The following is a 13,393-nucleotide window of genomic DNA, read 5'->3' on the forward strand; positions in this document are numbered from 1 at the left end:
TGTCACAGCTGCTTGAACATGATATGTAATGCACAATTGACAGTTATCCAGGTGGTCAGGTCTTGTTTGGTCATGTTTCAAACACTGAATATTTTCAATTATTTATTCTCGTTGTTTACCGCTTTGTTTTTTGTTAACTTGTTCATGCGTTTGTTGTGTTCTCACCTTCATGAAGGTTCTGGGAGCCTGGATACTGTGTTGTCTGGATAAAGTCTCAGAATTTTTATATTCAAACTCATGCTGAAGGTCCAGTTAAAATGTTCTCTTTTTTTCCATGCAAATAAATTCTTTAACTTTTATTGGTTCTGTCAGTGTTGACAATGAGGTAAAGCTGAGCCTTGTTTGATATTGTAAAGTAATGGTAGCTAGAGGGTGAGCTTTATATGCTGAAAAAGCCAAACTCTTGCTCCCACCTCTCATAATAAATGTCTGATATTCTTGTGAGTCTATGCTCCAGCAACCAAATCAATATTTTATTTTTTTTCCATGCGTTTGGATATTTATTCATTTTTTACCACAGACGTAGCAGGTGATAAGAGGGTAGGAGACATGGAGTGTGCAATATATGATATTGACTAATGTGCCTATACGTTTCCAAGCTCCAATAGATGTACGCTTATATAAATGCATTTACATTTGACTTTGTACCTGTCAAAGCGACAACCGTAAAACATCATTTGTTTTCAAATGTTGACTTTATTTGTTGACTAATAAACAGTTCTACTCATCACCTCTGTCGGTCCTAAAGCATCTTCCTGCGTTTCCTTCTCTCCCCAGATTGTTCATATTTGACAAGTGGAAGGATGAGGGAAGCCTGCTTGTGGTTGTCATGAAGGCCATCCGCAATGTTCTTACCACGGTATGACCTTGGCAAGGTCAGCCCTAGTGACTTTGCAACTTCGATCATCCTATAAAGCCACAGAAAAGTCAGTAACAGAGTTACATTACGTGGAAGATCTTTCTAACATTTAGGCCAGTACATCTATATTTTCCATCACAAGATTGCAACTACCTGGCCTCGGTTAACCCCATGTCCCGATGCAATAACGTGAGGTCAGCAGTCATGCCACCCATATGGAGCAGCAGAACCAGGCAGTGTGCTGTTAATTTGGCACGCATTGAAGTAGACACCATGTTAAGAACTCTGAAAGGTGACGCAAAATGTTATTTAGGAGGTTTCTGATGCCTTAAATAATAGTGAGTTTATAAAAATCGATTAGGGCAAGATCATCATACCTGTGATTGTTGAAAGTCTCCACAGTGAATGTCCTGAGAATTTTGTTCTGCACAATGCGGGGGCAGCCTTCTTCCATGCCAACTATAAACACAAACACGTGACTCTTCAAGAAAGTGCTGCTTTTTCAAGGGTGATTAATAGCAAATGGTAAATTCACTGACACTTGCGGCTGATATTATTCTGCCGTGACAGTTTGAGAAGCATGGAAAGGTAAAAAGCACAGCATGCCATCTTCTTTCTGGCTTCTTCGTCACTGGGCAGGTTCTCAAGGTGCTTCACGACGCACAGAAGCCTGAACCGAGGAAAATTACAATCAAAAGTTTAGAAAATACATCTTTATGCTTCAATTCCACCAAGAAGTACAGTTGGGTCAATTCAAGTGAGCATTTTTTTCTGTTGGGGTAAAAAGGATTATTTTAATTGGTCCAAATAATTGGTTTGCATTAATTAAATAAGACGGCATTCCTGAGTACCGTAATTTTCGGACTATAAGTCGCACCGGAGTATAAGTCGCACCAGCCATAAAATGCCCAAAAAAGTGAAAAAAAACCATATATATGTATATAAATCGCTCCTGAGTATAAGTCGCCCCCCCACCCAAACTATGAAAAAAACCGCGACTTATAGTCCGAAAATTACGGTAAGTACATTGTGAGTGAACTGAGATCATCTTTAGTTCCTATATAAAGTATTTATACAGTGTGCTGTGAGATTTCTCTGATGTAAAAATGTGCATTTATGGTTGAGAAACACTGGATTAGGATTTGCCATTCAGCAATCCCGTCACACTAATTGAATGTGAGCGGTGCACTCAATTGAACTTTAAAACTTGGTGGAAACGTGATTTAAGTCATCCTACCCTCCGCTCTCTGTCATAGTCTGCAGCTCTTCAGCAGTGAGTTCAGCCATCTTGGAACCAACCTCTTCCAGAGCCTTGAATTCCATCGGACTGAGGACTGTGGGTATTCATAAAGGAAAAAAAAAAGCGAAGATTCAAACACAGTTGAGGTTTCGATGTCGACGTCACCCGCAAAGGGAGTGCACTAAATTAAGGATACGTCCGTCCAATGGGTAAACGTTCTCAGGTGAGTCTGCATCTGCGTTATATGGAGGAAGGTGTGGAGCCAAAGCTGCCTGCGCCTCCATGTCGGCAACTTCCTGTTGCAGAGCTGTGGAAAAACAAAGAAACAAAACCTGTCTTTAAAGAAAAAAAACATGGAGTTTATGCATTTGGATTATTGTTTAAGGCATTGAAGTCATTATCATGGGAATTTGGGATGGAATCTTTTAAATCATTGCGAAGCACGTTAACATTATTAAAAGCAAAATGTTTGGATTTGATCTTTGATAATTACTTATTAATAAGAACTCAAATGCATTCATCACTATGTTCATCTTGCTTACCTTCCACACCCTTCTCATTAATGACAGTGCTGGCAGCCTTTATGACCGCCTCCTGCAGCATGTTACTGTCCACCTTGTTCAGTCTGCGTGAGGTCAGAGCTTTCTTCTGTTTGTTGGTACCGAACGCCTCAATCAGAGAATCAACCTGCGCAGAGAATTCAAGACATTACTAACAAAGAAATTGACTTTAAAAGCATGTGTGAAAATGCATTCTAGAATTTTTCAGGCATCATTTGATGAGTTCAACTGTTACTTTTGAGTGTGCCGGATGCATTTTTAATAAGTAGTGCATAGAACCTGAAACTTTTATCCCCCATTTTTGTTTTCCCCTTCATGAAGGTATCATGGAGTTTGAAATGTGTCACATCACTAAGTAATCTGAATAAAAAACAATTGATACCCTAATTGAAGGAGCTGCTTAAACAATATTTCACTGTTGGTGTTGTATAATCATTATGTGTAACGTAGGTTATTTAAGAATACGCTGATTTATTTAGCACATGGAAGAGGAAATTTACGTTGCCATGGTTGAACCTCAGTTTACCACTATATCCCAAATACTAGTCCTTAGATAAACCAAAAATGACAAACTGTGGTACCTTTTCCTTGTAAGTCTGTGTTGTGTCTGTATCATCCATCCCTGATGCTTCTCCTGATGAAAAGATTCATTTTCTTAGGCAAAACGTGCATAATCTTCATAAATCAGTTTTCAAGCAAAGAACAAGAAAATACTTTTGGATTCACGTGTTACATAGTTTCCTCTTACCTTGTATAACAGGTTGCATGTTGAAGAACTGTGCACTATGTAGTTCCATTTGCATGGTTTTCTTGTTTAATACTCCAACATAATAACTAAACAAGAAAATGACGATTTCACTTCAACAATGACAATACAGTTGGGTTATTTGCAGAGACATTCTTCATAACCAAATTAAACCTACTTGCAAAGACTGTTGCATTTAAGGGCTCCAGTTCCGAAATTTTGCCCAACATAGGATAACCTATTTGATTCAGCCACCTAAAAAAAAAGTTTTTAAAAAAAAATAAGGGGGGATGGGGTCAAGAAAATTCTGAACCTAAAAATGAACAGGAAGAAATAGATGTAATTTCTCACCAGTATCCGCCTAGTTTTTTTCCGGGGGTTAACCTCATCGGCACTCCTGTACATGCTGAAGTCCAGTTTCTCTGCATTTTGGACGCTGCCATTGGAAAATCGAACTAAAATAATAATAATTAGAGGGGAAGATATAATCGACTTTTTTGGCCAGTGGGAAAGTAAAGCATTGTACAAGCGCGAACTTGAACAGATTAGATTCTCACAACCATAAGCAATGGAAAGAAAACCTAAAAGGAAGTAACAACAAAACACACTCTAATACAATCATTACCTAGATTAACAAACTCTTAGCATAAATATATATACATAAAATTATTACATATCACTGCTTTATCCGTGTCTCGCTCTTCCCCGCAGCACACTATCGAACAGGAGGCCGCCATCTTTGTTGTTTTGTGTGGCAAGAGGAAAAGTACTTCCGTTTTCGTCATCTAAAAAAAAAACAACAAAAAACAAAAACAAAAAAAATGTATTAAGAGTAATAAGTCTATTTGTGTGTGTACCTTCATTAAATATTTTTTTCTGACAAATTTTTACTTTTTGAAAACTGCTTACTTGTCGGAAAAGGCTCATTACCTGTTTTCAACTTTCACCAAAATGAGGGGGAAATATGTAAATGAAGAAAGTTACGTGTGTTTGAGATCTTGATAGATTGAAATTTTGGAGACAAAGAATGTCAAGCAGATCAATCAAATGTATGGCTAATGTATGGATAATGTCGGTCATCTTTGTTAACGATGGTTGAGTCCGCAGTAGTGTCACCTCGTGGACAACCGTTGAACTGCGGATGCTCACCTCAGCGAGGTCAATGAGAACAGCGCCGCCCTGTGAGTCTGGTCGGGAAAATCTGTCTGAGGAGGGCAATGAAATAGAATGACTGAGTATATATCCTTGTTTTTAAAACACACATATCCGTCGCTCTCTGTTCCATCAATAGTTTTCATTCCTACCAGTCCCACTGGATGCAACTACAATGCGCTGAGGACGTAACAGTTGCTGGAGTGAACAAGACCCGTTTGGCTCTCTCGCCCCTCACAAGGCAGACTGCCATAGAAACGAGTAAATCCCCAGGGGGACGTGGATCCTGGCTGTAAAGGTTTATTTTAACCAGCTTGGACGACAGTTCAACTCGTCGAGACACTTAAGTTGCCGATTTAAACCGACGCAAAATCAATGTGGCTGACTTAATGCTTCTCCTCTCATCACCCTGCCTTGCTGGCAATTAGCTGGTCAATAGCCAGCTAACTTTAGCTTCGCCAGGGCCCGAATTCTGCTGATTTTTCATCCATCTTTTGGCTGGTCAAGGTAATTTTACGACGACATCCTGTATTTGCTGTGTATTTCCAATGAATTGATCCGTTACCTGTGCGTCAAAACGAACTAGCTAACTGTTGGCCATATATGTCAACGGCACTGCTACAAGGCTATCGTCTATGGAGAAAGGATGCTCTTGTAGTTTATACAAAATGAGACTTATCTTTAATAGCCAAGTCGATTTACTGGGACACATATGGATTGTGCCCTGTAGATAAAAGTATTGTGACACTCAGGAAGTTGAGTAGATCGACCAAAGTAATAGTAAATCGGGGGATTTGTTATTTTTTACCATCTATCAATCTGCCGTAATATTTTACCTTTTTAGGAAATTTATTATTAGAGGTGGGTCCAGAGTGCAGTTTTCATAATTTATATACAAGAGGTATTTTAGTGTGTAATAAGTAAGAAGTATTTCTCCAAATCACAAGTACTCTATGGAAAAACTACTTAAGTACTGAGTAACTGAGCTAAAACGATAAAATAAATCATCTTAATAAGAACAATAATCTTTATAAAATAACATAGATGAAGGTGATTTCAGCCCAGCCTATTTTATTGCCACTTGATCAACAGCAGAATATGCTCACCGGGCAGAGAAATAAAATGTGAAATGTTTTTGTAAAGATGAGACCCTAAAAAGGCAAAATGACAACTGACTGTAATGCAATCCAACAGCGGATGAAACTGAATGTTCCTCTGCCATCAACCTGTTTTTATCCTGTCATCATTAGAAGCATGGACTTCCCAAGCCACTTTGAGCAGATCTTCCAGCAGCTCAACTATCAGAGGCTGCATGGTCAGCTGTGCGATTGTGTCATTGTGGTGGGCAGCCGACATTTCAAGGCCCATCGCTCCGTGCTGGCAGCCTGCAGTACCCACTTCCGAGCATTGTTCACGGTTGCAGAGGGAGATGCCAGCATGAATATGATCCAGCTGGACAGCGAGGTGAGAACGCTGGTGATAAATGTAGTGGTAAATCCATGTTCCATTGCAAGCTGTTACACGATGCTGATTTGACCTCTGATTTAGTAGGATATTTGAACACATTTGAATTGCACCTAGAATGAATCATCTCCAGATTCCTGTTTATTGTTAAATTCACTCAAGAGTCAAGACTCGTATTTGTTTATAGGTGTGAGTGTGAGCGAAAGTGGTTGTTTGTCTGATTGTCTGGCGACAAGTCACGGTGGACCTGGCCTCTCGCCCAAGGCTGCTGGGATTAGTTTGCAGTTCACCTGAGACCTCACTTTAATGAGAAAAGGCGTTGTAGAAAATGGATGGATGATTCGTTTCACAGTCTAAACTGTTTCCATTACAAAGGATCTAGATCGGTGGGTGCTGCTAATATTTGTTCAATTTGGGTTTGTTGCTGTCATTTGAGACACTTTTGTGCAAATTAATTTGACTTAACTCATTAACTGGACAGGCAGCGTTTTTTTTTTTAATATTGGTAATTATTATCCAGTGCAAGGCATGGATTTACTGTTGAGCTCCACTTTTAGCACAATGCATGCAACCAATCAACAGCCTTGGATGTTTGCAGGTGGTGACCGCAGAAGCATTTGCGGCCCTGGTGGACATGATGTACACGTCCACCCTAATGCTCGGTGAGAGCAACGTGATGGACATTCTGCTCGCCGCCTCCCATCTGCACCTCAACAATGTGGTCAAAGCTTGCAAACACTACCTGACCACGCGAACCCTACCCATGTCCCCGTCATGTGACAGACCCCCGCCTCACCACCAACAGGAGCAGCAGAGGCACAGGCAGCAGGTGTCAGACTTGGGTAACCCCCCTCTAGCCACCAATGCTAACCTGGCCGCAAATGCCGCCACCTCAAAGTTGCAGCGCTCCTTCTTGCTGCAGCAGCTCGGCCTCAGCTTGGTGAGTTCTGCTTTAGGCGGGATTGAGGAAGACAGAGTGGTGGAGCAAAGAGCCTCATTCCCTATACGTCGCTTCCATAAGCGCAAAGCCTCACCGGGCCTAACAGAGGAGAGGCCCAGACAGAGGCAGCGCCCCTCCGCCCCAAACTTGGGGTTACTTTCGGAAGAGGGCGCGATTGCGGATCGAGAGGAAGGAGGGCTTCTCTCGCCAGATTCCCACAAGATGGGGGATGACTCCAAACTGGATACAGGCATGCTGTGTGCCCCACAGGACGATCCTCAGATGCCGAGCCAGTCAGATAGTGGGCGCTGTGTGGGGAACGACATGGGGATGATGCAAGGAGGAGTGGGCAAGGAGGAGGACGTAGAGGATGGGGACCACCAGAGCAACAGGGTGAAGATCAAATCAGGGAGCGAGGGGGAGGAGGAAGAAGAACCAGAACAGAAGGTAAGTTTTGTTGGTTTAATTAAGCGTATTTTCTTTTTTTTTTCCAATTTAAGGCCCAATTTAAAAATGTGGAATTTACAGTAATAAAATAAAACAGATCGCCAAAACATTGAGGCATAAATTATTAATAAAGAACACAACAGCCAGATTTCTAAATTACCAGCACTCGTTTGCTTGAACCACAAGTTAAAGGAGCATTGCATACAATCATTTTTCGCCATCTTGATCAATTGCCAATAATTTTGTCCAATCCATTTTGGAGTTACAAACCATGTTGGCTGAATAGATTTCCTGTCACGTGAATGTCCGCTGCACCTCTGGTCTTTTTCAGGTGCTCGTCAAACAAGAGCCGCTGAGCTCACCCGAGCCCGCAGACGAAATTAGTGACGTGACATCACAGGCGGAGGGCAGTGACCCGGCCGGACCAGTGAGCCAGGAGGAAGAGGAGAAGGTGGAGCTGAGTCCCGAGAGCAGCGACCGCAGCTTCACCTCAGAACCGCAACCCAGCTCCAACTCGCTGCTGCAGTCCGGCTCCCATCTTCTCCTCAAGAGCGGCATGGGAAGAGGCAGAGGAGGTTTTGGGTGTAGTAACTCGCTGAACAGCAAACCTGATTTCAACATTTCCAACTTCCTCGACCAAAAGAATTTTGGGAGTGGTGGCAGTGGTTTGATGGGTGGAGAGGATGACCTTCCCAACACCACCACTGGTGATGCTGTTGCTCATAACTTCCTGTTGAGACAGGAGGCTTCTGGACCGTCCAGTTCTGCTCCGTCCTCTTTGCTACAGTCCAGCCCACTCAGCAGTGAAGGTTGCACTCGTTTTGGAAACAACATAGAGGCCGATTCCCTCTTCCTTCGCCCTCTTCACGACGGTTATGGGAACCCAAGAGGAAGTGGGGGCAGTGAAGGGCACGGAGGTGTTGATCCTTATGGTTTGGATTTCCAGCGCTCCAGTCTGGGGCTGCACTCCCTGGGGCGACCAACACGAAGTGCTAGTGGAGCCACCCCCACCGTTCTGGGTTATCCCGGCTACAGGCGCATCGCCCCAAAGGAGGGCGGCGCCCTCCAGGATCCCGCCTCCTCCTCGTCCAGCCTGGCAAGCCCCATGCTCCTTAACGAGAGTTCAGGCTACAACATGGCTAGCGGCAGGCCCACCTCCCTCCCTCCTCAGCTGACACGTGCCTCGGCAGACGTGCTGTCCAAGTGCAAGAAGGCTTTGTCGGAACACAACGTCTTGGTGGTGGAGGGCGCCCGCAAATACGCCTGCAAGATCTGCTGCAAAACCTTCCTGACACTGACCGACTGCAAGAAACACATCCGAGTCCACACGGGAGAGAAACCCTACGCGTGCCTCAAGTGCGGCAAGCGTTTTAGCCAATCGTCACACCTCTACAAGCATTCCAAGACCACATGTCTTCGATGGCAGAACAGCAACATGGCCAATGCGCTAATCTAGAGCTTTTGAGAAGGATGCTCGAAGTCAATCTTGATCACATGCGCAACAAGCATGGTGGTTAGCCATCACATAAGTCACAAAGTTGTCATGAAGAAAGTTAGCTAAAGACATCATAATAGGGACTGGTAACATTTTATGATTGTTAGTTTATTAGTCAGACAATGCATCGCTCTGTTGACTGCTTAGTGGAGCTTTCCATACAGCTCCAGAGACTTGCGCAATCAGTAAGATAAGTTGTCTTTAAAATCAACTGAACCCCGACTGCCGGGGGATACCTTTGCACCTTTGACTTTTCGCTTTACTGATTGGACTTAGCTGCCAGAGAAGTGTACCTGTTCACTCTTTAAGTGCGTGGCATCATTTAGGATTTATCACGGTTCACTGGAAAAGGCAAAGTGCACCTTAATTTGCATTCAGAAGCATGACTAGTATTTCTACCCTTAATTGTTACCGATGGGGGTTAAAAGCAAAGCATTGTGTGAAGGAAAACTTATCTAGACTTATCGAGCATTTGCAGGTCAACTTTTTTATTCTAAAAGAACACAAATGTACACTATAAATGTTTACTGTGCTTCATTTCAGTGCTTTCAAACGTGTCTTAAGCATCTCACATTGTGCATGTGTTAGGCAGACAAATTATTGCTCGTCTTATAGCAAATAACTGATTCTGAATGTGTCTCTTTTTAATTATGACTGTTACGGTGGGCAGCTTTGATGCGCTCTGCTCTGCCCTCTTTTGTAATTTTTTTTTTAGTCAAATCATTGACTTTTCAAGATAGGTTTACAGTATTTGCGCTGGTTTCATGTGTTCCTCGACCTGCGACCAGTTGACCCATTGTACAAGGCTTGTTTGTTTCTTGTCCATCATTAAGATCACACAGCCTTATTGGCAGGTTGTAAATAGGAGCAGAGTTGTTGTTGAATAGAAATCATATTCAGTCAGTGTTACATAAGGGAACTGAAATGGAGTTTAAAAAAATGTGGATTAAAACAAAAAGTGTTCTTTTTTTGTATCACTAAATGCTCTGTGAGGATCACAATCATTCCTATTGTGCACCGTTTTTGTACTGAGTAATCGTTTCCTATGAGAATTTAGTTGGAAACCTTATCAAAAGCACTCAAAAAGTCAAACTGAAACACACGTGAGAAAATTTGAAAAGAAAAATGAAAATGCCACAAAATGTTTTATTTTTCACAGTGTATTTTTTTCACTGGTTCTAAACTCAATATTGTTTCTTCAAAACCTACCAGAACACATCTGAACTTTAGTGCTCTATAAATTCCGACTGAATTCTTGTGCAAACACGTTACAGTTTAACTCTACCTACACAACTCATTGTTGTAACGTGAAGCTATTTTCTTGATTGTTATGAATTCTTGTAGTCTAAAATATAAAATAACCGCTCAGTACTGATAGACCTCTGTGTCGCTCACATTTAATTTCATTTGAGCATCAGGGTAGTGAATGATATTATCCCTTACACTTTGCAAAATATATGCTTGGTCCCAACACAAATGATGATCCTGGTTGGTGCCTTTTTGCTTAAAAAGCATTTGTTGATCGAGAGCAAACTGTCAGGATTTCTTGTGTTCATTCCTTGTAATGTCAACATCATGTGACCACAAGATGACCTAGGGGTCTTGTGGATTGTAAAGTCCGTTCAGTTGTACATGCACACTGAATTAAAAAGAAAAACAATGAAATATAGTTGTGATGTATATATTTTTATGAACATCTTTCCTATAAGATTCTAAAATGGGCGTCTGCGTCGTTTAGATTTTTTTTGCCAGTTCTCGCTCACAGTTTTAGCTCTTTGATCATTGGTTCACGGCGGAGGCCGAGTAGGAGGTTGTTTGCCGCCAGGCTGGACATGGAGTTGCGGGTACTGTAGGAGGCACTGGCGATGTGTGGCAAAATCACTGTGGGAGGAGCAAACAAGATTCTGTTTAAGGAAAAAAAGGCATTCTCTCCTGGCACAATTGATAAACTCTCACGGTACATGCAGCACGACAATAGTTGCGGCCTGAGACAACTATGAACATTTCGAAAAACCTTACCACAGTTTTTGAGGGTAAAGAGTGGATGGTCAGTGGGTAGGGGCTCAGGGACAGTCACATCGAGTCCAGCGCCAGCAATTTGATTCGTGGCCAGTGCCTCATACAGGTCCTCTTGATTCACCACGCCACCTCTGAAAAGGGTCAAGCGAGGCCTTCCTTGCTAACCAGCTTGACTGAAGCATTGCTAGTATTAGATGTGTGTTCTTATTTGACCTGCTTGTGTTGATGAAGATGGAGTTTGTTTTCATCTTGGAGAAAAGGTTCTTGTTGCAGATCTTATTTGTTTCAGGTGTTAAAGCACAACACGCTAACAGGAAATCTGACTGCTTTGCCAGCTCATCAAAAGACACTAGAGTAAAAGGATAAGTCATTTGCATTAATTACATTAATCCATATTTTGAAGATCAACTTAAAAGGCACCGGAGCAGTTCTTACCATACTCTGCATTAATTTTACTGGCCAAGTCTGGCCGTGGGCCCATGTCTGTATAGATAAACTTTTTCACTTTAAAGGGAGCCAAGCGGTCAGCAATAGCCACACCTTGATCAGGAAACACACACTGAGTCAGATATGTCAAAATATTGGTGATAGGTTGATGTGTTTGTTGTCGGGGGGTTCTCACCAATCCTCCCCAGGCCGAAAATACCCACGGTGCTGTTGGCCAGCTCATGTCCGCACAGCCACAGAGTTCTCCAAGTCCCCCAACCTCCGCTGTCGCCAGAAGTGTTATCTTACAATGCGTGTATTTGACAAAACGTGCGTGTGTGCAAATTACGTCTTGGCTTCATGTGTGGCCTCGATGAGCCTCCTGGAAGTCGCTAACAGCAGAGCTACGGTCAGTTCGGCGACGGCATCTGTCAGAACGTCAGGTGTGTAACCCACACGGATTCCTCTGCATGGATACGCAACTTTATTAATAGATCACTATATGATCATTAGGAGACCAAGTATGTGTGTGTATTGAATAACCTTCTCTTCAGCTCCTCCAGAGAGAGATGGTCAAAGCCCACAGACATGGTGCTGAGGACCTTCAAGTTGGGACCTGCAGGAGCACAACCCACACATTCATGAATGTATGAGAGTCTCTGAGATCATTTACATTAAGCGTGGGCAGTCTTCAAACCTGCAGCATCCAACAGTTCGGCATCAATCTTCTCGGTCAGTACACAGAGGAGGGCATCAACACCTTTGACCTTCTGAAGAAGCTCTTTTCTCGGTACTGGGACATCATCGGAGTCCCACAGCTCAAACTGCACTCTGGTGGGAAAATACAGATCTTGATTTATTCCATTGCAATCAATGTTCAATGCAAAAAATGTAAAAAAGTGAAAATCAAGCCAATCAAGTCAAAATAATATTTTTTTGTGTATAGTATGTCAGTGACTGTATGTGGAGATACCCTTTACTCCACGTCTTATCTGACCTACTGGGTGACAAACAGTGCCCCCACCTCCTCCCACCTTCACTGTTTACTCCACTTTGCACTTTGTGTTTGATTCTTAAAGGTTAGGTACTATGTGGTACAAAAAGTCGACCATCTGGAATATTCCATATAGATACAATTGCAATCATTTTACAGGATGCTGGGTCACTCACTGTCCAGATTCGTGGAGGATCTTCAGGCCCTCTGGTGGGATCTGGCGGGTGACATACACCCGAGGAAGAGTTGACGTGTCCCTTTGTATGAAGCCTGCTGGAGCCCTAGCAAGAATCAACGGCTTCACAGTAGCTCGCTGGAGCTGACGAAGTGCAACGCGACTGCACCACATTGCCTACAGAAAGTAAACCAGGTAAGGTGACAGTCAGAGGGATGGTTGTTGTCTGAGGTTGTGTACCTGCTGTGTGCAGACCTCTGGTTGAGTGGGAGGCGCCTGCAGGTCACTAGCCAATATGATTTGAGGGAGGATGTCTCGAAAGTCTGAAGGTGAAGGGGATTGTGTTGTTTTCATTATTCAGCAATGTTCTAGACTACTTGTACTTGACACACATACATACTGTTACACCATTAGACTCTATTGAGAACAACATTTGGCTCGCTTCTCCCTTATATCAACATTTTGAATGAGGCTGAGGACGATGTAAATGTTTCACTGGATTGTTGAACTTTGCTTCTTCAAACAGGAAAGATCCCAAATTCCAGAAGTCTGGACATTCGTTAGTACTGACAGTTTAGGATTAACAATCATTACCATGTAAATTTTGAAGGAAAAAAAACATACAATTGAAGAAAAATTAATAAATCCAATTAATAGACGAACTTAAAGTAACGTGTTTGTTTTGAAATCAGCGTATATGTTCAGAAGTTGTTATTTTTTGGCGAAACAAGACGAATTCCATTGTTGGATAATTCAGGCTCTATTAATTAAATGTTAGTAGGTGTTTGATGAAAACGTACCAAAAAACGGCGTGAAATTTGTCACACAAATCGTACACTAAGGCGAGCTCGTTCGGCGATTCCGATCACGTGATCTT

General features: G+C 42.5%; 3 protein-coding genes across 4 annotated transcripts; 1 reads left to right on the plus strand and 2 right to left on the minus strand.

The window, feature by feature from the left end:
- Positions 1-676: 676 nt before the first annotated feature.
- Positions 677-4,189, minus strand: polr1e (RNA polymerase I subunit E). Its single transcript, XM_037256736.1, has 12 exons — positions 4,078-4,189; positions 3,756-3,859; positions 3,583-3,659; positions 3,408-3,493; positions 3,241-3,293; positions 2,642-2,786; positions 2,296-2,406; positions 2,097-2,193; positions 1,399-1,529; positions 1,237-1,318; positions 1,013-1,144; positions 677-908 (listed from the first exon to the last, which is right to left on the minus strand). The coding sequence occupies exons 1-12, from the start codon at positions 4,187-4,189 to the stop codon at positions 743-745; spliced, it is 1,296 nt and encodes a 431-aa protein (XP_037112631.1). The 3' UTR covers positions 677-742.
- A 368-nt stretch (positions 4,190-4,557) lies between these two features.
- LOC119125820 (zinc finger and BTB domain-containing protein 5) lies at positions 4,558-10,000 on the plus strand. Its single transcript, XM_037256709.1, has 4 exons — positions 4,558-5,063; positions 5,807-6,020; positions 6,619-7,407; positions 7,739-10,000. Exons 2-4 carry the CDS (start codon positions 5,811-5,813, stop codon positions 8,861-8,863), a joined length of 2,124 nt encoding a protein of 707 aa, XP_037112604.1. The 5' UTR covers positions 4,558-5,063; positions 5,807-5,810; the 3' UTR covers positions 8,864-10,000.
- Positions 10,001-10,641: 641 nt separating this feature from the next.
- grhprb (glyoxylate reductase/hydroxypyruvate reductase b) lies at positions 10,642-13,388 on the minus strand. 2 transcript variants are annotated; one of them, XM_037256759.1, is made up of 11 exons: positions 13,317-13,388; positions 12,757-12,839; positions 12,518-12,693; positions 12,045-12,178; positions 11,891-11,963; positions 11,697-11,813; positions 11,544-11,632; positions 11,357-11,461; positions 11,135-11,270; positions 10,922-11,052; positions 10,642-10,783 (listed from the first exon to the last, which is right to left on the minus strand). In XM_037256759.1, exons 3-11 carry the CDS (start codon positions 12,688-12,690, stop codon positions 10,662-10,664), a joined length of 1,080 nt encoding a protein of 359 aa, XP_037112654.1. In that variant the 5' UTR covers positions 12,691-12,693; positions 12,757-12,839; positions 13,317-13,388; the 3' UTR covers positions 10,642-10,661. The 2 variants fall into 2 exon arrangements, with proteins under 2 accessions (XP_037112654.1, XP_037112645.1); XM_037256750.1 differs by lacking the exon at positions 13,317-13,388 and having other exon boundaries at positions 12,518-12,764.
- Positions 13,389-13,393: the final 5 nt, after the last annotated feature.

Source organism: Syngnathus acus, chromosome 1 (genome assembly GCF_901709675.1).
Source record: "Syngnathus acus chromosome 1, fSynAcu1.2, whole genome shotgun sequence".
NCBI classification, from domain to species: Eukaryota; Metazoa; Chordata; class Actinopteri; order Syngnathiformes; family Syngnathidae; genus Syngnathus; species Syngnathus acus.

Excerpts from the sequence above, each read along its gene's own strand:
- polr1e (XM_037256736.1), bottom strand. The coding sequence starts at position 4,189 with ATGACGAAAACGGAAGTACTTTTCCTCTTGCCACACAAAACAACAAAG. Across the intron at positions 3,294-3,407 it reads CATGCAACCTGTTATACAAG|GAGAAGCATCAGGGATGGAT; the intron begins GTAAGAGGAAAC and ends TCTTTTCATCAG. Across the intron at positions 1,319-1,398 it reads GAATAATATCAGCCGCAAGT|TTGGCATGGAAGAAGGCTGC; the intron begins GTCAGTGAATTT and ends TTGTGTTTATAG.
- LOC119125820 (XM_037256709.1), top strand. The coding sequence starts at position 5,811 with ATGGACTTCCCAAGCCACTTTGAGCAGATCTTCCAGCAGCTCAACTAT. Across the intron at positions 6,021-6,618 it reads TGATCCAGCTGGACAGCGAG|GTGGTGACCGCAGAAGCATT; the intron begins GTGAGAACGCTG and ends GGATGTTTGCAG. Across the intron at positions 7,408-7,738 it reads AAGAAGAACCAGAACAGAAG|GTGCTCGTCAAACAAGAGCC; the intron begins GTAAGTTTTGTT and ends GGTCTTTTTCAG.
- grhprb (XM_037256759.1), bottom strand. The coding sequence starts at position 12,690 with ATGTGGTGCAGTCGCGTTGCACTTCGTCAGCTCCAGCGAGCTACTGTG. Across the intron at positions 11,633-11,696 it reads GCCACACATGAAGCCAAGAC|CGGAGGTTGGGGGACTTGGA; the intron begins GTAATTTGCACA and ends TTCTGGCGACAG. Across the intron at positions 11,462-11,543 it reads TTTCGGCCTGGGGAGGATTG|GTGTGGCTATTGCTGACCGC; the intron begins GTGAGAACCCCC and ends TTCCTGATCAAG.